Source organism: Tamandua tetradactyla, chromosome 16 (assembly GCF_023851605.1).
Source record: "Tamandua tetradactyla isolate mTamTet1 chromosome 16, mTamTet1.pri, whole genome shotgun sequence".
NCBI lineage: Eukaryota > Metazoa > Chordata > Mammalia > Pilosa > Myrmecophagidae > Tamandua > Tamandua tetradactyla.
Window position 1 is genome coordinate 13,844,918 of NC_135342.1, and position 19,117 is coordinate 13,864,034.

Below are 19,117 nucleotides of genomic sequence, written 5' to 3' on the forward strand. Positions count from 1 at the left end.
AGTGCATCCTATTTCTGTGGGACAGTGATGGCCTTTACAATGTTTCTAGCCATCCACATATCTCTAAGGCAACACATTCACCAAGAAAAATCGTTTTGAGCCCCTTTGAGGGTCTGTTGTGGATTAGAGATCAAAACCCCTGTGATAGCTGCCCTCCAGGGCAGATTTCTGGAAGCTTCTTTCAAATGCAGAGAAGCACTTCTCACTGGGAGTGAATTTCAGGTAGAGCCTTTCACATTTGACAAATGTCCCTGGGGTTCGGAGACATTTTAAAGTCAGTTATAAATAACACATGCCAATATCTGTTATTTTTTATTTTCTTTATGCAGGTCATGCATGCTATTTTTAAAAACAATTTCAAAATGTTACAGGCTGTATGATTCCATTTAAATAATGTTATTGAAATGACATATTACAGAAATGGAGAACAGAGCAGTGGTTGAGGGGGAAGGGTGAACGTAAACAGGGCTATGAAAGAGCATGGAGAAGTTTCCTTGTGGGGACGAATGCCGCGTATTTTTGCTACAACAGTGTCAATATCCTAACATTTTACTAGAATTTAACAAGATGTAACCACTGGGGGAACTGGGTGAAAGGTTCTCAGGAAACTATCTTTATCATTCCCCACAATTTGTGTAATCTACAATTATCACAAATTAAGCGTTAAATTAAAAAAGAGAGAGAGAGCGTTGAAGCTGAACAGCAGTTTACAAAGCAAAAAAGTACAATTCCCAATTCTTCCCTGGGTGCCCATGGGACGTGGATGTCTGCCCAGCCAATATTTCCCTCGCGCCTTTTGCATAACAGCTTTTCATTGAATACTTTTGTTTTAACCCGATTAAGTAGCATTTTAACTTCACGTTTTGCCCTTGAGTTCGCCTTACTAGGAAACGTTCTGTAGGGTCCACGTACTTTTTTTTGTTGTTTGCTCTGTCCTATGCAAGAATTAACTTTTGAGATGCCGGTTACGCTTCCGTCCCGGACCCTCTGAGAAATAAATACGTAACTCCAAAACAGTTTCGGATTCTTTCAGCAGATGTCCCGCAAACGAATGGCCCGTCCCTCCCTCTCGGAGCCTTGTCCCGGGCAGCTGGCCCGCGCGCGCGCCACGGGCCCTAGACACCGGCTCCTGGAACGGAAAGAAGAGCCCAGAAGGGAGCGCCACTCTTGGGGACCGGGAAGACTTGGAGGGGTTGGCCTTGGAGAAGGTGGACGAGGAGCCCGCGGCAGACACGAGGGGCAGAGGAGGGCGGCCGCTCACACGGCCTCGCTCTTCTCGGCGTGCGTGTCCACTGTGGAGCGCGTGGAGCTCCTGCCGTCCCCGCCAGCCTCGTCGGTCAGGACGCTGCGCAGCACCGAGCGCAGGGACCGGTAGAAGCGCGTCTGGAAGCCCCGGGCGGCCACCACGTAGATGATGGGGTTTATGCAGCAGTTGATGTAGGCGATGGAGACGCAGAGGGCGTCGACTCTCAGCAGGGCCTTGAAGGTGGCTGAGTTGGGGGAGTACAGGGCCAGCATCAGCCCGGTCACCTGGTAGGGCAGCCAGTAGACGAAGAAGCTCACCACCACCACCACCACCACCTTGAGCGTCTTGGAGGAGCGCGTGGCTTTGCGGCTCCACGTCCGCAGCAGGAGGAAGGTATAGCAGACCGTCAGGGTCACCAGCGGCCACAGGAAGCCCACGACCAGCCGGACGCTGGCCACGGCCGTCTCGGTCTGGCGGTTCTTGTAGTCGACCACGCACGTGATCTTGTGCGGGAACTGGTCCACGTGGATCTTCCGGTACAGGAAGGAGGGGATGGTCAGCAGCAGGGCCAGTCCCCAGGCTGCCCCGCAGGCCATCCAGGCCAGGCCGGTCCTTCGGAAGTTCTGGCTCCAGACGGGATTGAACACCAGCACGCAGCGGTCGGCGCTGATGACCGCCAGGATCAGGATGCTGGCGTACATGTTGAACAGGATGAGCGAGGGGATGACTCGGCAGGCCACCCCGCCGAAGGGCCAGGCGTTGTTCTGGACGAGGGACGCGAACAGGATGGGCAGGGCCAGGCAGGAGAGGAGGTCGGCCAGCGCCAGGTTGAGGAACCAGACGGCGTTGATGGCTCGCTTCGCCTCGAAGCCCGTCACCCAAATCACCAGGGCGTTGCCCGGAACCCCCACCAGGAAGACCACGGCAAAGATGGTCAGGGCGATGGTGTCCAGGATGCTGATCTTGGTGCTGCTGGACGAGTTGTCCACAGAGGTTTTGGGATCCAGACTGAAGCTGTCGTAAATGGAGTAGTCGAAGGTGCTAGTCTCCACGGGGTCCTGGTGGGATCAGAGAGGCAGGGAGGGTGTGAGGCTGCGGGCTCGGGGCTCCGGGACCTGGCAGAGCTACGGGTCTCCGCAGCCGTCATCCACCTCTCAGAGCCTCCAGTTTCTCCCCTGAAATGGGGAGGTGGACAGCCGAGAGCCGGCTGGGGTAATCGTGCCAGTTATTGAAATACCAAAACCCTTCCACGTGACTGATAAATAGTGATAGCCTAGAGCACACACACACGCGCATGCACACACACACACACACACACACACACACAACGCCCACCACGCCACTCTGATTCCTCTCCAGGAGTTCCTGGACTTTCCCATGAGCCGGCAGCCAAAGGGTGAAAGCCTGGCTCATGGGAATGGCTTGTCCCTTCCGATAGTTAGTGCTCGTTGCAGGTTTTTAGCATCTTCAATAAACTGAGATGAGTTCGTGGGCAGCTCCTTCCAACCACCGCAGCAGCTTAAGCCCCCTTTGCCAGCCCTCCACCCACCGGGGCAGGGGGCCGGCTCTGCGCCCCACCTGGGAGCTGCTAGCTCTGGCCTTCCAGAGCAGGTGGTGGTTCGGCAGTGCCCCTTGCATCAGGCGCAAAGGATGCAAGGGGGCACACCCAAAACGCAGAGATCGAGAGAAATCCCATTTTAATGTGAAATTTGTAAGAATCTGAATGAAGGCCAAAATTTAGACACAGAAAAACAGATCCAAATGTTAAAGAAAGATGGGCTGTGCTTATTTGTTTCCTTTACGACCCAGTATTGTGCAATAGGAACTGCAGTTTCCAGCCAGCCCCGTGGTCTGCGTCTGTAGCTCAGCTGGTTTATGCAGATTGACAGTGATGTACAAACAGATTGGGCAACCCAAAGCCTTATGTATAGTCATGTTGTGTAGTTTCTGTCCGGGAGCTTTGCTAATTCTTTCCATTTGGTTCAAGCGACGGGAGGAGGGGGGTATTTTGATAAGTGTTACGTAAGGGTGCACATATGTCCTTTTGCCTTGGGTGCCTTGCCAGCATGGCTTAGCACAGCATTGGGGTTAGGGGGTGCAGACTTTGGGGTCAAGCCACCTGAACCCAGATCCTAGCAGTCCTATTGAAGTCTGTAAGTCTCCTGACTGCTCTGTGCCTCCATTTCTTTCCTAGTACCAAGTACTGAATGAGTTAACTCTATATAGAGAGCTTTGCAATCCATTGGTTTTAGCCATTGTCCTGGTTTGAAACTGTTATATTCCCCACAAAAGGCCATGTTCTTTTCATTCATTCTTATGAATTAAAAAAGGTGGGGGCAGACCTCTTGTGGGTGGGACCTTTTGAATAGGTTGTTTCAATTGAGATGTGATCCACCCAATAAAAGGTGGGTGTTAATCCTTTCTACTGGAGTCCTTTACTAGACGATAAAGACACAAAAAAAGCCTAGAGAGCTCAGAGAGATACACCCAGAGAAGTTTGGGGAGAGCTTAGAGAAACCAACTCCCTCAGAGGAGCTGAGAGATAAAAGCCCCGGAGAAGCGAAGGAAGGGCCTACAGGAGCTCAGAGAAGAGGCCACTGGGACCAGGAGCTGAAAGCAATGAAAGCCGGGAGCCAAGGACCAGTGGACGCCAGCCATGTGCCTTGCTAACTGACAAAGGAACCCCGGATGTTAGCGGCCTTTCTTCAGAGGAGGTATCATCTGTTGATGCCTTAACTGGAACATTTTCATGGCCTTAGAACTCTAAATTTGTAATCTAATAACCCTCCATTGTAAAAGCCAAGTCATTTCTGGTATATCACCTTCCAGCAGCTGTAGCAGACCAAAACAGCTATCATTCCAAAATGCCCATAACTTTAAGAGAATTTACCAGTCTCAGAGCAGAGACAAAATGTTTGGGGGTAGCCCGATATATCCTAGAGTAATTTGGGCAGTGAATAAAGAAGTATTTGCAAAGTCCCCTTGGAAAACTGGGCAGAAAGGAGGAAATATTTGTCTTCCCCATTTGGAGAAGTTCTGATATTCTTACAAACCAAATCAATAGGCTGAGCCCTCGATCGTGGAATTTGCCCCTATGAAACTTATTCCTGCAAAGGATAGGCTAAGCCTACTTATAATTAGGCCTAAGAGTCACCCCCAGGGATGTTCTTTTATTTCTCAGATGTGGCCTCTCTCTCTCTAAGCCAACATGACAAGCAAACTCACTGCCCTTCCCCCACTACATGGGACATGACTCCCAGGGGTGTAAATTTCCCTGACAATGTGGGACAGAAATCCTGGGATGAATAGGGACCCAGCATTAAGGGATTGAGAAAGCCTTCTTGATCAAAAGGGGAAGAGAGAAATGAGACAAAATAAAGTGTCATTGGCTGAGAGATTTCACACAGAGTTGAGAGGTTATCCTGGAGGTTATTCTTATGCATTATATAGATATCCCTTTTTAGTTTATAGTATATTGGAATGGCTGGAGGGAAATACCTGAAGCTGTTGAACTGTGTCCTAGTAGCCTTGATTCTTGAAGACAATTACATAAAGATATAATTTTTACAATGTGACTGTGTGATTGTGTAAACCTTGTGTCTGATGCTCCTTTTATCCAGGGTATGGACAGATGAATAAAAATATGGATAAAAATAAGCAAATAATAGGGGGGGACAAAGGGTAAAATAAATTGAGTAGCTGGAAATACTAGTGGGCAATGAAAGGGAGGGGTAAGGGGTATGGGATGTATGAAATTTTTCTTTTTTCTTTTTGTTTCTTTTTCTGAAGTGATACGAATGTTCTAAAAACTTATCATCATGATGAATACACAACTATGTGATGATATTGTGAGCCACTGATTGTACACCATGTATGGAATGTATATGTGTGAAGATTTCTCAATGAAAATATTTTTTAAAATGTTTGGGGGCACCCACAATAAGAATGAGGGCCTTTTATCCTGTATAGCTTAATGTAATGCATGGATACATCTTAGAATATATTAAGCAGAAAATCAAAAAGCATTTGGCAAAATCCCTTGAAGGATGGGAGAAAAAATATGGAACTATTAAACTTCACCACCAGGAAATCCCCTGATACTGTGTCAAATATAAGAAACACCCAAATCAATAGGCCAAACCCTTGGTCTTGATGCTTACTCTCGTGAATCTTATGTAGGTAGCTGAGAAGCTTAGCCTACCTATAGGTATGCCTAAGAGTTACTTCTGGAGGACCTCTTTTGTTGCTCAGATGTGACCTCACTCTCTAAGCCCAATTCTGCAAGTGAAATCATTGCCCTCTCCTGTACATCCAAGGGTGAAAGTCTCCCTGGTGGCATGGGAGATGACTTCCAGGGATGAGTCCAGCCCTGGCATCATGAGATCAACAATTCCATCCTGACCAAAAGGAGGAAAAGAAGTGTAACTAACAAAGTATCAGTGGCAGAGAGAGTTCAAATAGAGTCAAGAGGCTACTCTGGAGGTTGCTCTTATGCAAGCTTCAGTTAGACATTGCCAGCCCCCCACCAGGACCATTCCAGCCAATCCTAAAGAACACCTAGGGCAATATATAAGATTCTACAAAGGTTCCATGTACTAGAGTACCTTTTCAGAAATCTACAAACTCCAGATGGGTCCCTGGGCCAAATAAGTCCTGAAACTTAGAGGGTCCAGCCTCTCTAGAATATCAGCTAGTTCCATCTCCCTACCCTATATTATTGACAACTCCTTCCAACATGAAAAAGTTAGAATGGCCATAGCCCATGTGGTAGTTAGGTTCAGGTGTCAACTTGGCCAGGTGAAGGGAGCTAGTTTTATTGCTATGGACATGAGCCAATGGGTGTGAACCTCATCTGTTGCTGATTACATCTGCAGTTGGCTAGGAGGTGTGCCTGCTGCAATGAATAACGTTTGATTTAATTGGTTGGTGCTTAAATGAGAGAGCTCAATGTAGCACAGCCCAAGCAGCTCAGCATACCTCATCTCAGCCCTCGCAGCTCAGCCCAGGCCTTTGGAGATGCAGAAAGAAATCATCCCGGGAAAAGCTGTTGGAACCCAGAGGCCTGGAGAGAAGACCAGCAGAGACCATCTTGTGTTTTCCCATGTAAGAAAGAGCGTCAGTTGAAAGTTAGTTGCCTTTCCTCTGAAGAACCATACGTTAACTAAATAAATCCCCTTTTATTGAAAGCCAGTCTCTCCGGTGTGTTGCTTTCCGGCAGGTAACAAACTAGAACAGATTTGGTACCTGAGAAGTGGGGTGCTGCTGCAGTTTGCAAATACCAGATATGCTGGAATGTTTTTTGGATGGATAAGGGGAAGATTTTGGAGGAACTGTGAAGAGAATGATGGAGAAGTCCTGTGGAGTACTTGAAGAGACTGTTGGTGTAAACAGAACCACTGCCAGTCTGGACAAAGAGGGACACAAAAGGGACAAATTGATTGGAATTTGCAGAGTAAGAACCATGGATGCTCGGGTCCGAAACCAAGAAACCTCGGCCAGGAGAGTGGACCCACCCATATACATGGAGAGGATGAGTCTCCCACCTCATTGCAGTGGAAGAGTTATGTCGTCTCAGGCCTTGGAGAAAGTATAGCACGCTCCTTGGGGACTGGGGAGATCCTGGCTGCCACCACATGGAGGGGTTGAGTGTGTGACCCGGAAATGGCACAGAGCCCAGGGTGGCCCTGATGCCTGGAGAGGGTGGAGCTCAGAAAAAGATGATCTCCTCAATGTCCCCCAAGGTTGATTCAGAAAGAGGCGGGCCACTGCATAGGCCCTTGGAAAGGGTGGGACTGCCACTTTCTAAAGCCATAGGATAAATGACTTTCAGACTTTGAAATCCAATGGTGTTTGCTCTGCAGGTTTTCCTTCCAATTTCTCCCTATGGATCCTGTGACTCTCTGTTCTTTGCATATTGGCCCTAGATAACTTGTTTTGAGATTCATAGGTCCACAGCCAGAAGAGAAATTTTTTTGTATTTTAATATTGTTTAAAGTGATGTATGTAGTTGCCAAGTTGACAAGGGGTGGACATGTGATAGTTAGGTTCAGGTGTCAACTTGACCAGGTGAAGGTGCCTAGTTTTATTGCTCTAGACATGAGCCAATGGCATGCGAACCTCATCTGTTGCTGATTACATCTGCAGTCGGCTAGGAGGCGTGCCTGCTGCAATGAATGATGTTTGATTTAATTGGTTGGTGCTTAAATGAGAGACTTAATGTAGCACAGCCCAAGCAGCTCAGCATACCTCATCTCAGCACTTGCAGCTCAGCGCCAGCCTTTGGAGATGCAGAAAGAAATCACCCTGGGGAAAGTTGTTTGAACCCAGAGGCCCGGAGAGAAGGCCAGCAGAGATCACTCTGAGCTTTCCCACATAAGAAAGAATCTCAGTTATATACTGAGGCCTTTAGTTAACTATACATTAACTTTATAAATCCCCTTTTATTGAAAGCCAATCCGTCTCTGGTGCATTGCATTCTGGCAGCTAGCAAACTAGAACAGCTCAAATACCCTGAAAGAGCGGGATAGAAAAATCAAAGGTGGTGGTGGAGTTATACAGAGAAGGTAGGATTTAACAAACAAATATGATTACTAAATCATTAAATTGATATTTCTTTTAGTCTCCAGTATCTTAGAGCAACTAGAAGTAAAAACCTAAAATTGTGGAACTGTAACCCATACCAAACTCTGAAATCTGTTCTACAACTAATTGTTTTCCTGTACTTTGAAATGTATTGCTTTTTTTTGCATATATGTTATTTTTCACACAAAAGAGAAAAAAAGTTGGTTGTGATGATTAAATAAAACATGTATTCCTTCTAGCTGCCTATATTCTGGAGCAGCTAGAAGGAAAAATCTGAGAGTGTGGTATGGTAGCCCATGACAAACTCTGAGATCTGTCTTGTAACTATCTGTTGAAGAGTGCTTTGAAAACTATTGCTTTTTGCTTTGTACATATATTATATTATAAAATTTAAAAAGTTATGTTGTACAATTTAAAAAGTTTTAAAAAAATGTTTGGGGCCAGCAGTGGCAGGAATTTGGAATAAGAGAGAAGTTTTTCCTTGCCGAGGTGAAAGCAGAAGGGATGAAAGAAAGAAAAAGGGCTGTAGTCCTAGAGCAAAAGAGACTTGAGCACCCAGATTTTGGTCTCTAAATACCATTAGCTGCTCAAAGGGCTCTTTAGAGAAAGGTTGGTCCCAAAAAAGAATTTGACAAAATTTAGCACCCTTTCTTAATAAAAACACTCAGAAAAGGAGAAACAGAAGGAAACGTCCTCAACATGACAAAAGGAATATGTGAAAATCCTACAGCTACACATACAGGAATTCCTACACATACAGGGATACGTGAAAACATACTCAGTAGTTTATTTCCTCTTAAGATCAAGAACAAGACAAAGATGCCTGATTTCACCATTGCTGTTCAACTTTGTACTGGAAATGCTAGCAGTCAGGCAAGGAAAAGAAGAAGTAAAATGAGTCCTATTCACAAATAACATGACCCCCTATTTAGAAAAAATAAAACCTCATTAGTCACCATTTGATTCTGCAAAGGGAAAGAATCAAGCATTTCTACAACCATTTCTGTACAGAGGATATTTCAGGATAATAAAAATATTCAATGTAGGAAAGCTCTTTTATAGAAGAATCTAAGAATAATATGCAGGACAAATGATAGAAAATTCATGAAATAATTGGTCTAGACAATGATCATCAATGTCTGATAAAACCCTTAATGAAAAGCTGATGGAGAACAAGAACAGAGTCAGGCTGGCACCATCTGAGCCCACCTGCCAATCTTAGCATCCCAGGGAGAGAGACAATTGGATATTATACACCACCTGATATGATGCAGGAGGAAGGACTCATTACGAGTGATGAGTATTTTTTGCAAAAAAAAAAAAAAAAACTGAACCTGAATCTCATCAAGGTTATAGATCTAAAACTACTTGTTTATAAGAAAAGCAGGGGGGAGAGGAACATGTTAAATAACACCACAGATAGGCACTAAGTCAAACTCAGGTTGTGGGAAACTCTCCCAGACAAACAAACTGGTTTCTTCTACAAATGAGAGACATAAAAAAAAAAAGAATGGGGAATGGTTACAGAGTAAAAAAGACTCATAAGAAGCATCAACAAAAACAATGTGGGCCCTCATTTGGATCTTAATTTGAATCATCAACTGGAAAATATGACATTTTCAGATAATAAGGGCAATTTTTTAATGGACTGGATATTTAATAATAGTAAGGAATCAGTGCCAATTTTATTGGGTGTAATATGGTATTGTGATTATATGAAAAAAAGGGGGTGCCTTCTCTGATAGAGATACCTATCAAGTGAAATGGGACATATCCGGTTTGCTTTAAAACCCTCCAGCAAAAGAAAGAGCTAGAGCGAGAGGGAGAAAGAGAAAGAGAGACAGAAAAACAGAAGGAGAATGGAGAGAGAGAAGGAGGGAGGGGAATATTATAGGGGACCAAAAATGGCAAAGTGTTGATAATTGTTGAGCCTGGATGAGGGGTTCATGAAGTTTCATTATAGCACTCTCTCTACTTTTTGTATGTTTGAAATTTTCCATAATAAAATAAAAGGAAGAACGGGGTGGTTTATTATTTTCCATAATTAAATAAAAAGAATGGGGTGGGCCAACAAGCCATCCTATCCCCAAGAGGGAAAGGCTGCTGGGGCAACAGCGAGGCTGGAGAGAGCCTTGAAGGTAAATGCATGCCCCAGAGGCACCACACGTGGCACAAATTCCCCATACAGGGCAGGGAACTAAAGCAGTTAATATTTATTGAGCACCTACTACGTGCCAGGCCTGACACGAGCTCTTTCAATCCTGACCGCATATCCACAAACGGCTATTATTAATATGCCCCTTTTATTAATGAGGACATAGAGACCCCAGAAAATGAAACAGATAGGAATCTAAACCTGCAGAGGCTAGGCTTCAAACCCAGGCAGGCTCCCCAAAGCATCTCCAAGGGGGAATCTAGGGACTGAAAAGGACACTTCAGGGGCAAGTTCTGTGGCAGGTGGGGATGGCCTGTCCCCAAAGTCCATTTTGACACCAACCCAGGGAAGGAAGGGCAGCAAGTAAATAGAAGCAGTCGTTATAAAAATATCCAGAGCTGCATTTTTCATGCACCTCAATTGCCAGATTGAAGTTTATACCTATTAAAAGCCCCTACCTTGTGGATTAAATAAAGAAACACTGTCAAATGCTTAATACAGTTCCTGACCCACAGGAACCCATCTTTTTTATTTCTGGTCCTCCTATGTTCCCTAAGGACCGACAGGCTGATGATGGTCAGTGGACACTCGGTGGCAGAATCATTCCAGGGATCAAATTATTGAAGTGGCCAGCTGAGGCCGAATTGCATTCGGCCATAAAAGGGAGGGAAGCACCAATCCACACAACCACGTGGAGAGGGCGTGGCCAACTTTTCCTTTTTTTTTTTTTGCATGGGCAGGCACCAGGAATCGAACCCGGGTCTCAGCATGGGAGGCGAGAACTCTGCCCCTGAGCCACCGTCGCACTGCACCCCACATGGAGGGGGCTTGGAAGCATTTATTTTTATTTTGGGGGGTGCATGGTCCGGGAATCGAACCCGGGTCTCCCCGCAGGAAAGGCGGGCATACTAACCACTGAACTACCCGTGCACCCGTGGGCTTGGTAACATGACAGTTAAGTGAGAGCAGCCAGACACTAAAGCGACACGAAGGATTCTGTTTATAAGAAATTGTCCAGAATAGGCAAATCCATAGAGACAGAAAGAAGATTAGCGGGTCCTTGGTGGGGGGGGGGGGAGGGGAAGGGGGCCTGCGGCTGACCAGCCCCGAGTTTCCCTGCGAGGCGAGGAAGGTGTGTTGAAACCAGGTGGTGCTCTGATTGCCCAACTCTGTGAACGTCCTAAAGGCCAGTGAGTCAGCTGTGCCCTCTAACACGGCGAGCTGTGTGGTGTGTGAGCTTTACGTCAATAACAATAACTTTTTAAAAAGTCCTCTAGAAAACAGAGTCGAGAGGTTATCCTGGAGGTTATTCTTAACGCATTAAGTAGATATCACCTTGTTATCCAAGATGTAATGGAGAGGCTGGAGAGAATTGCCAGAAAATGCAGAGCTGTGTTCCAGTAGCCATGTTTCTTGATGATGATTGTATAATGATACAGCTTTCACAATGTGACTGTGTGATTGTGAAAACCTTGTGTCTGATGCTTCTTTTATCTGCCTTGTCAACAGACGAGTAAAACATATGGAATAAAAATAAATAATAGAGGGAACAAGTGTTAAAATAACTTTAGTTTGAAATGCTAGTGATCAGTGAAAGGGAGGGGTAAGGGGTATAGAATGTATAATTTTTTTCTTTCTGTTTTCTTTTTCTTTCTTTTTCAGAATTGATGCAAATGTTCTAAGAAATGATCATGATGATGAATATACAACTATGTGATGATATTGTGAATTACTGATTATATATGTAGAACGGAATGATCAAAATAAGAATGTTTGCATTTGTTTGGTGTTTTTTGGTATTTAAAAAAATTTTTTTTAAAAAGTCCTCTAGATTCATGCATTCTATTTTTAATTTAAATATAAACTTGGTTTCATTTCCACAACTGACTAATGCTGGATTTTATAATGTGTTAAAGTTCAATTAGATACAGGAGATGCTCCATTTCCTTTTTAATTACTAGAATAAAGATTCTGAGATGAAATAGAATAAACTAAAATATTCAAAAAAAAAAAAAAAAAAAAAAAGCCGGGGTCATGAGAACACCAAAGGGCTGGGGGACTGTTCCAAGGAGCAGAGACTGAAGAGTTAGGACAACCAAATGCGACGCTGGGTCGTGGACTGGATCCCAGGGCAGGAAACACAAATTAACTTTAAAGGGCATTAGTTGGGACAAATGGAAAAACTCGATTATGATCTGTAGATGAGATAATAGTGTCGTGTCAGGTGTTAAATCTCCTGATATTTATAATTGTGCTGTGGGTGCCATTGTGCTTAGGAAATAACCCTGAAATATTTGGGGGTAAAGGAGTATGATGCTTGCAACTTTCTCTGAAACGGTTCAAAAAAGATAGATGATGATGACAGATAGACAGATGGAAATAGATGAAAGATTGGAGAGAGCTTTGATGGATGGATGGATGGCTATGAGAGCACCTTTGGAAAATCTAGGTAAAGATTAATGGGGATTCTTCGGACTGTTCTCACAATTTTTCTCTATAAGTTTGAAGTTATTATTCCTAAATAGTAAGTTAAATTAAAAAATATTTCTGTTGGCCAATAGTCCCTTCCATGACCTACCCACCTCATTGCCCTCTATCCCTGGCTGCCTTGCCCCCTACCCTGAGAACACCCCCACCAGATCCCTGTGCTGCAGCCACTAAGGGGTTAATGGTGGCCGCTAAGGCACCCCAGACCCTCTGGGTGGGGGGCAGGGAGGAGTGGGAGTGGGTGGGGATCTGTACTTTAGCATCTGTTCAATCTTTTTTTATTTTTTTATTGTATTTTTTTAAATACCAAGAAAACACCAAACAAGTGCAAACATTCCTATTTTGATCATTCCATTCTACATATATAATCATAGTTCACAATATCATCACACAGTTGCATATTCATCATCATGATCATTTCTTGGAACATTCGCATCTATTCAGAAAAAGAAATAAAACAAAAACAGATAAAAAATTTATACATACCATACCTCTTACCCCTCCCTTTCATTGATCACTAGCATTTCAAACTAAATTTATTTTAACATTTGTTCCCCCTATTATTTATTTTTGTTCCATATGTTCTACTCCTCTGTTGACAAGGTAGATAAAAGGAGCATCAGACACAAGGTTTTCACAATCACACAGTCACATAGCGACAGCTATATCATTATGCAATCATTTTCAAGAAACATGGCTACTGGAACACAGCTCTACATTTTCAGGTTTTTATATTCCCCCTGGACCTAAGACATGCAGCTAACTTTTTGCCCCTGCTGGTTGCACAAGCTCTCGGCAATCCTTGGCTCCTGAGACTCAGGCCCCCCCAAAAGAGGACGCTCCCCGCCCTCTGCCCTCACATGTTAATCATCTCAACAGCTGGTAAGGCTCCAACGCGGGCATGGACTCATTCGGTCCTTTCCGTCCCCTGACCTCACAAGCGCAGAAAAAATTTGCTGATTGGGACACTGTGGTTTTCGGGTTCTTTCCAAAGCCAAAGGGATTACGAAGTCTCTGCTTTGCAGAAGCCCAGCAAAGAACTGTTCCTAGGGACTGGCTGAACAAATGATGCCCTCGCTGAGGCCACAGCTGTAAAAAGAATGAGGAAGTCATTCAAGTACTGATGTAAAAAGATGTCCAAAACCTATGGTGAAATCGAAAAGGAAGGGACAGAACCGTGTTTAAGGTGTGCTAGCCTACAGATTGTTCATCGCGTATGGAGTGTTTGTACGGTAAGAATGTTCGTGCTAGCGTGTTGCTTTGGTTTGTCAATTAAAAAGAATAACAATAAATTTTTACAAAAGAAAAAATAGTATGCTAACCTACAAAAGCAGGGGGAGGACGCTCTCTCTCTCTCTTTGTCTGTGTTATGTCTATGTCTATATCTCTTTCTCTGTATATAGGGGTGGGGGGTGGGTGGTGAGAGAGAGAACATTTGCTTGTGCTTGCACAGCCTAGCTCCAGAATAAGATTTAGAAAACTTATAACTTCATTTGCTCCTGGGGGTGGGGGAAAGAGCTGGGGGGAGGGGGGCTCTGGGGCCAGGGGTTGGAAAGAAGCTTATCACTTATGCACCAGCTGCCTCTGGTCTCACTTCCTCACAGTGTCCAGAGGTATATTTATTAAACTGAAAAGCTAACCTAGTTCCTCTCCAGCTCAAGGACCATCCATGGCTCCCCACTGCCCCAGGCTAAAATATCAATTCTTGAACATGCCATCTGTGGATCTTTCCAACCTCATCTTGGCCATCTGCCAAGCATATATATGTACTTTCATTCCTCTTGAATGCAGGACCATGTGACTGTATTGCTCGTTCAAAAAAAAAATGGATATTACAAAAAGAATTCTAGGGGTTCAAGAAAGATTCTAAAAAGATTTCTCCATCGAACAAATATTAACAGCCTGGGGTATGAGTTCATGCACCCCAGGCCCACGGCCTCGGAAGGGTTAAGCTCTGCAGGTTAACCCACTGCGGTGTGAACCAGGTGTGTCAGCAACAAGCCCAGCCTGCAGCGGGGCTGGGATGGGTGCCGTGGAGAAGGAAGACGCGGTTCTGTTCAACGGAGTGTTCTGTGGTGGTGGAAACCTTCTAGACCCATCCTGTGGGCTAACCACCAGCCACAGGCAGCTGTTCAGTGCTCGAAATGTGCCTCTGTGCTTAAGAACTGACCTTTTAACCAAATTGAAATACCCACCTGTGGCTGGTGGCTGCCCTATTGGGCGGCACAGATGTAGGGCTAATCAGAGACCCGTGTGTGACAGCGCTGTACTATGGGCTCCCCAGGTGTTGGCTTATTAATTACCAAAGCACAGGACCCACTTCCCACCCAGCCAGAGGGTACATGATATGATAGCCTTTGGCTGCACAGGCTTGTTGTAAGAGGAGCATGTCTGTTGCATGGAAAAGGGGGTTGTGAGCAGAAGCCAAGAAGAAGAGGAGACGGGAAACTGTCCACAGAGAGGGTCCATGGAGACTTGGGCCAGCGTGGTGACAGTGAGAATAGAATAGACTGGCTCAGCTCAGAATGATAGGCAGGGTGTGGCACTTACACCAACAGCAATAAAAATTGCCAACCTCTTACGCCAACAGCAATAAAAATTGCCAACCTCTGTCGTAAGCACTTTTCGGGTATTAGCTTATTTCATCCACAGTAACAACCCTATGAGCCAGCTGCTATTGCACCATCCATCTTGCAAAGCTGAGGAAACTGAGAGGTTAAGAGATTTCCAAGACCTCACAAATAGCAGGGACAGAAGACAAATCCTGAGGCCCAGCTCCAGAACTCTCTGTTTGAGCGGCTACCGGGCTAAAAGTTCTTTGGGAGTTTCCAGGTAAAAAGGCCCCAAGGTCAGAGGGAGGGAGGATGCTACACACCAGGAAATGAAAGACTATTAGCATGGCTGGCAGATGGCAAGATGAGGTTGGAAAGACCCACAGATGGCATGTTCAAGAATTGGTATTTTAGCCTGGAGCAATGGGGAGCCATGGACGGTCCTTGAGCTGGAGAGGAACTAGGTTAGCTTTACAGTTTAATAAATATACCTGTGGATGCTGTGAAGAAGTGAGACCAGAGGCAGCTGGTGGGTGGAAAGAGCAGCTGGTTAAACACTGCCCCAGGCCCTCTCATCTGTGGGCTTCAGTTTCTCCATTTTTCTAGCGGGGAAAGTTCTACCTAAAGTCATCCCACTGGATTGGAAATAGACCCATTTTCAGAGCCAGTAAACACACAAAAGACAAAGTCTGCTTATTTTTCATGGACCTCCTGCTCCCTGCTCCCACACGGACACAGTGGGAATTTAATAATCCACCCAGAGAACCAGATAAAACCATTCTAGATTGTTACCTCGAAAAAAATGAGATACAATAGGGGGGCATGTTTTCCACTCTCCTGTTTATCTTCTTGAATTTGCATGCCCTTTATCATTTAAAATCCCTAGGCATTTAAAAACATAAACACTCACATTTTAAAAACCAAGTGAAAGTGGCACGCCTTCAGAGCCTTTGAGGATGCATCCAACCGCCTCTGAGTTGGGAAAGATTTTTAAGTTTGATAAACCTGTGCGGACGAGCGTGTAGTGAAAGGGGCTCACTCGTGCACTGCAGGGCAGCGGCGGCGGGAGGGGAATATCAATCAGTACAACTTTTGGCAACATCCGTTAAAATAAAATTTGCCCGTGGCTTGAATTCAGCATTTGCAATTCTGGAAATCCGGACACGGGTCCAAAGATTTAAGCAGAAAGATATTCATTTGGAGCTTCGGTTTTAAAGACAAAATACCGGAAACGAACTACAGCGCTATTAGTAGGGGGCGTGCCCTCCCGCGAACACTAAAGGGTTGGTAAAAAGAATGAAGCAGCTCCCTGAAACACACAGGGACGGTAACAGCTCCTTCCTCTACCCATTTTAACATGAAATTACAGCCGATTCTTGTGATTTGCAGTAGTTATCTTGTATAAAGTCGCCATGAACTCTGAATTCGAAACCACTGATTCCAGGGGAAATAAGGGGTTCAAACCCTGCAAAGGCTCTGGTCACAGCATTTTCCTCAACTGATCAGTGCACAACCTTGTTTTTGTCTGACAGTTTAAAGACGCCTGTTCTAGTTTGCTAGCTGCTGGAATGCAACACATCAGAGATGGATTGGCTTTTAATAAAAGGGGATTTATTTCGTTAGTTCTTCAGAGGAAAGGCAGCTAACTTTCAACTGAGGTTCTTTCATATGTGGGAAGGCACAGGGTGATCTCTGCTGGCCTCCTCTCCAGGCCTCTGGGTTCCAACAACTTTCAGGGTGATTCCTTTCTGCATCTCCAAAGGCCTGGGCTGAGCTGCGAGGGCTGAGATGAGGAATGCTGAGCTGCTTGGGCTGTGCTGCATTGCACTCTCTCATTTAAGCACCAGCCACTTAAATCAAACATAATTCATTGCAGCAGGCACGCCTCCTAGCCGGCTGCAGATGTAATCAGCAACAGATGAGGTTCACGTGCCATTGGCTCATGTCCACAGCAACAGAGCTAGGCACCTTCATCTGGCCAAGTTGACAACTGAACCTGACTACCACAACACCTTATTTAAAATCTATTGTTGACTCTCTAACACTGAGCTCACGGCCTGCAGCGCTATAAGCCGAGCCTGAACGAAGCTTCTCTGACACACGGGTTTGTCTTCATAAAGCCCGGCAGTCTTCCCATGCTTAGGAACACTGGACCGCACATCCACACTACTCTGGGGCGGGGGGGAGCCTATAAAGCAAAGTCACCAAGGAAAAGCACAAACATGCAAAAAAAAAAAAAAAGAAAGAAACCGCGCCAAGAAATAGACCATGAAAAGCCCGCTGGTTCACAGCCTGGGAGCTGAAACAAGAAGGCAGAGCGTTGCTTTGTCGGACCTCTAAACACGGCATGCTTAGTGCACTAAGTGGCATGCAGTAAACACAATAAATTGCCGGTTACGAGTATGAGATGTTGCTCACGAGACAGCACTTCTATTGGCTGGGGGCGGAAAGGACAGACAGGCACACATTGAGCGCCAACTGCATGCCAGGCACTGCCCTGAGACTGTTCTGCGTCTCATCTCATTCTCTCAACAATCATATGCTCTAGGTCCTATGATTATCCCCACCTCAAAGGAAAAGAGAAGGAGATCCAGAAGGAAAAATAGGCTCAGCTGTGATGCAGTAGAGACGGTATTTGAATCCAGGCCACCATGGTTTCAGGGTCCCCCACACACACACACACACACACTTCAAACTAGCCCCTGCTTCCTGTCCTGAGCAGCTATAGAGTATTTCTGGAAGGATCCACCAAAACCGGGTACCCAAGCGTGCCTCTGAAGGCCAGGACAGAGTCTGAGACTATGGACAGGGAGAGTGACTTTTCATTCAATACAATTTGGCGCTTTGGAATATTTTGGAAAGAAGCTAATGTCTGCCTTATGCTGAGAGCCCTGTTTGCCCAAGTCAGATCACAAAGGTAGAACGCAGGGAATGAAGCAATCTCAACCCCCTCCCTGGTCCATCCCGTTTGTTTTCTGTTTCCTCTTGCAGCCAGACGAAGCAAGTCATAGCCTCCAGTTCAGCAGCTCTTAGCTAGGAACCCTGGGCTGGCTGAGAAGGGGTCCCTTGTTTAACCCCAGAGGCAGCCCCCCTCTGAGACTCACTGCCTCCAGGGAATGCCTGGTTCTGCCTCCAACCATCGAAGACCCAGGACACCTCTGTGCCTGCCTGGGCCTCAGTTTCCCCACCTCTACAATTCGGATCCCGTGAAAGTCCTCTTGCCAGCCTCCCAACCTCTGCCCCTGCCATCCCTGGTGCCCGGGAGCCCTTCTTGGATGTCTCCACTTGTGGAACTCCGTCATCGTGCAAGACTCAACTCAAGGGCTTCCTCCCCTTGGATCCTCAGCCCTCTGGGGTTGCTGTGGCTCCCACAGACCCTTGACAGTTTTATTCCTTGGCCTCAGCACAGCCCTGGAGTGTGAGAGTCTGAGATGGAGAAGAAGGAAGGAGATTGAAGGGTGGAGGAGGGAGGAAGGAAAGGGAGTGATGGCGCGAGAAGGGGACAGTTGGGGGAGGGGGGCACAAAGGGGCCAAGGAAGGAGGGAGCAAGAGAAGAGGGTCCCCGCACCCATTTCCCTTCTGGACTCACCATATTTATTCCGGCCTCCCAGGCTCCCTGCTGATCCCTGACCAAAGGTCCTTCCTGGTCCCTCCTGGCCACAGGGCTGTGGTTTTTAAAGTTCTAGGGGAGGGTGCAGATAGCAGACAGGAAATGACCCGCTTTTCCTCTCTGCGGTTCTCGTGGGTCTGAGCGTGGGGTTCCCTCCATGGGGTACACACCCAGGGAACTCTACACACCCTTCCTGGTTAGAGGAGGGGCAGCACCCCGAAGACCAAGGAAGTCCCCTTGGCTTTACGTCCTGGGACGTAAAGAGGAAGAGGCCATGGCCTTGATCTAGGCTTAGCAACTTTGGGCCTCAGTTTCCCCATTATAAACTCTCTCTCTCTCTCTCTCTCTCTCTCTCTCTCTCTCTCTCTCTCTCTCTCTCCTTTTAGGGCCCTAGAATTCTGTGGACAAGCCCAAGGGTCCACCTGGCCTAGTTTCCCATGGGGCCCTGAGACCCACCCCCTGGACTCCCAGCCCAGGGTCTCTGA

The 19,117-nt window shown here is 46.0% G+C and overlaps 1 protein-coding gene across 1 annotated transcript; it reads right to left on the reverse strand.

The window, feature by feature from the left end:
• Positions 1 to 218: 218 nt before the first annotated feature.
• C5AR1 (complement C5a receptor 1) lies at positions 219 to 18,728 on the reverse strand. The gene is made up of 2 exons (XM_077131330.1): positions 18,612 to 18,728; positions 219 to 2,304 (listed from the first exon to the last, which is right to left on the reverse strand). Exons 1-2 carry the CDS (start codon positions 18,612 to 18,614, stop codon positions 1,258 to 1,260), a joined length of 1,050 nt encoding a protein of 349 aa, XP_076987445.1. The 5' UTR covers positions 18,615 to 18,728; the 3' UTR covers positions 219 to 1,257.
• Positions 18,729 to 19,117: the final 389 nt, after the last annotated feature.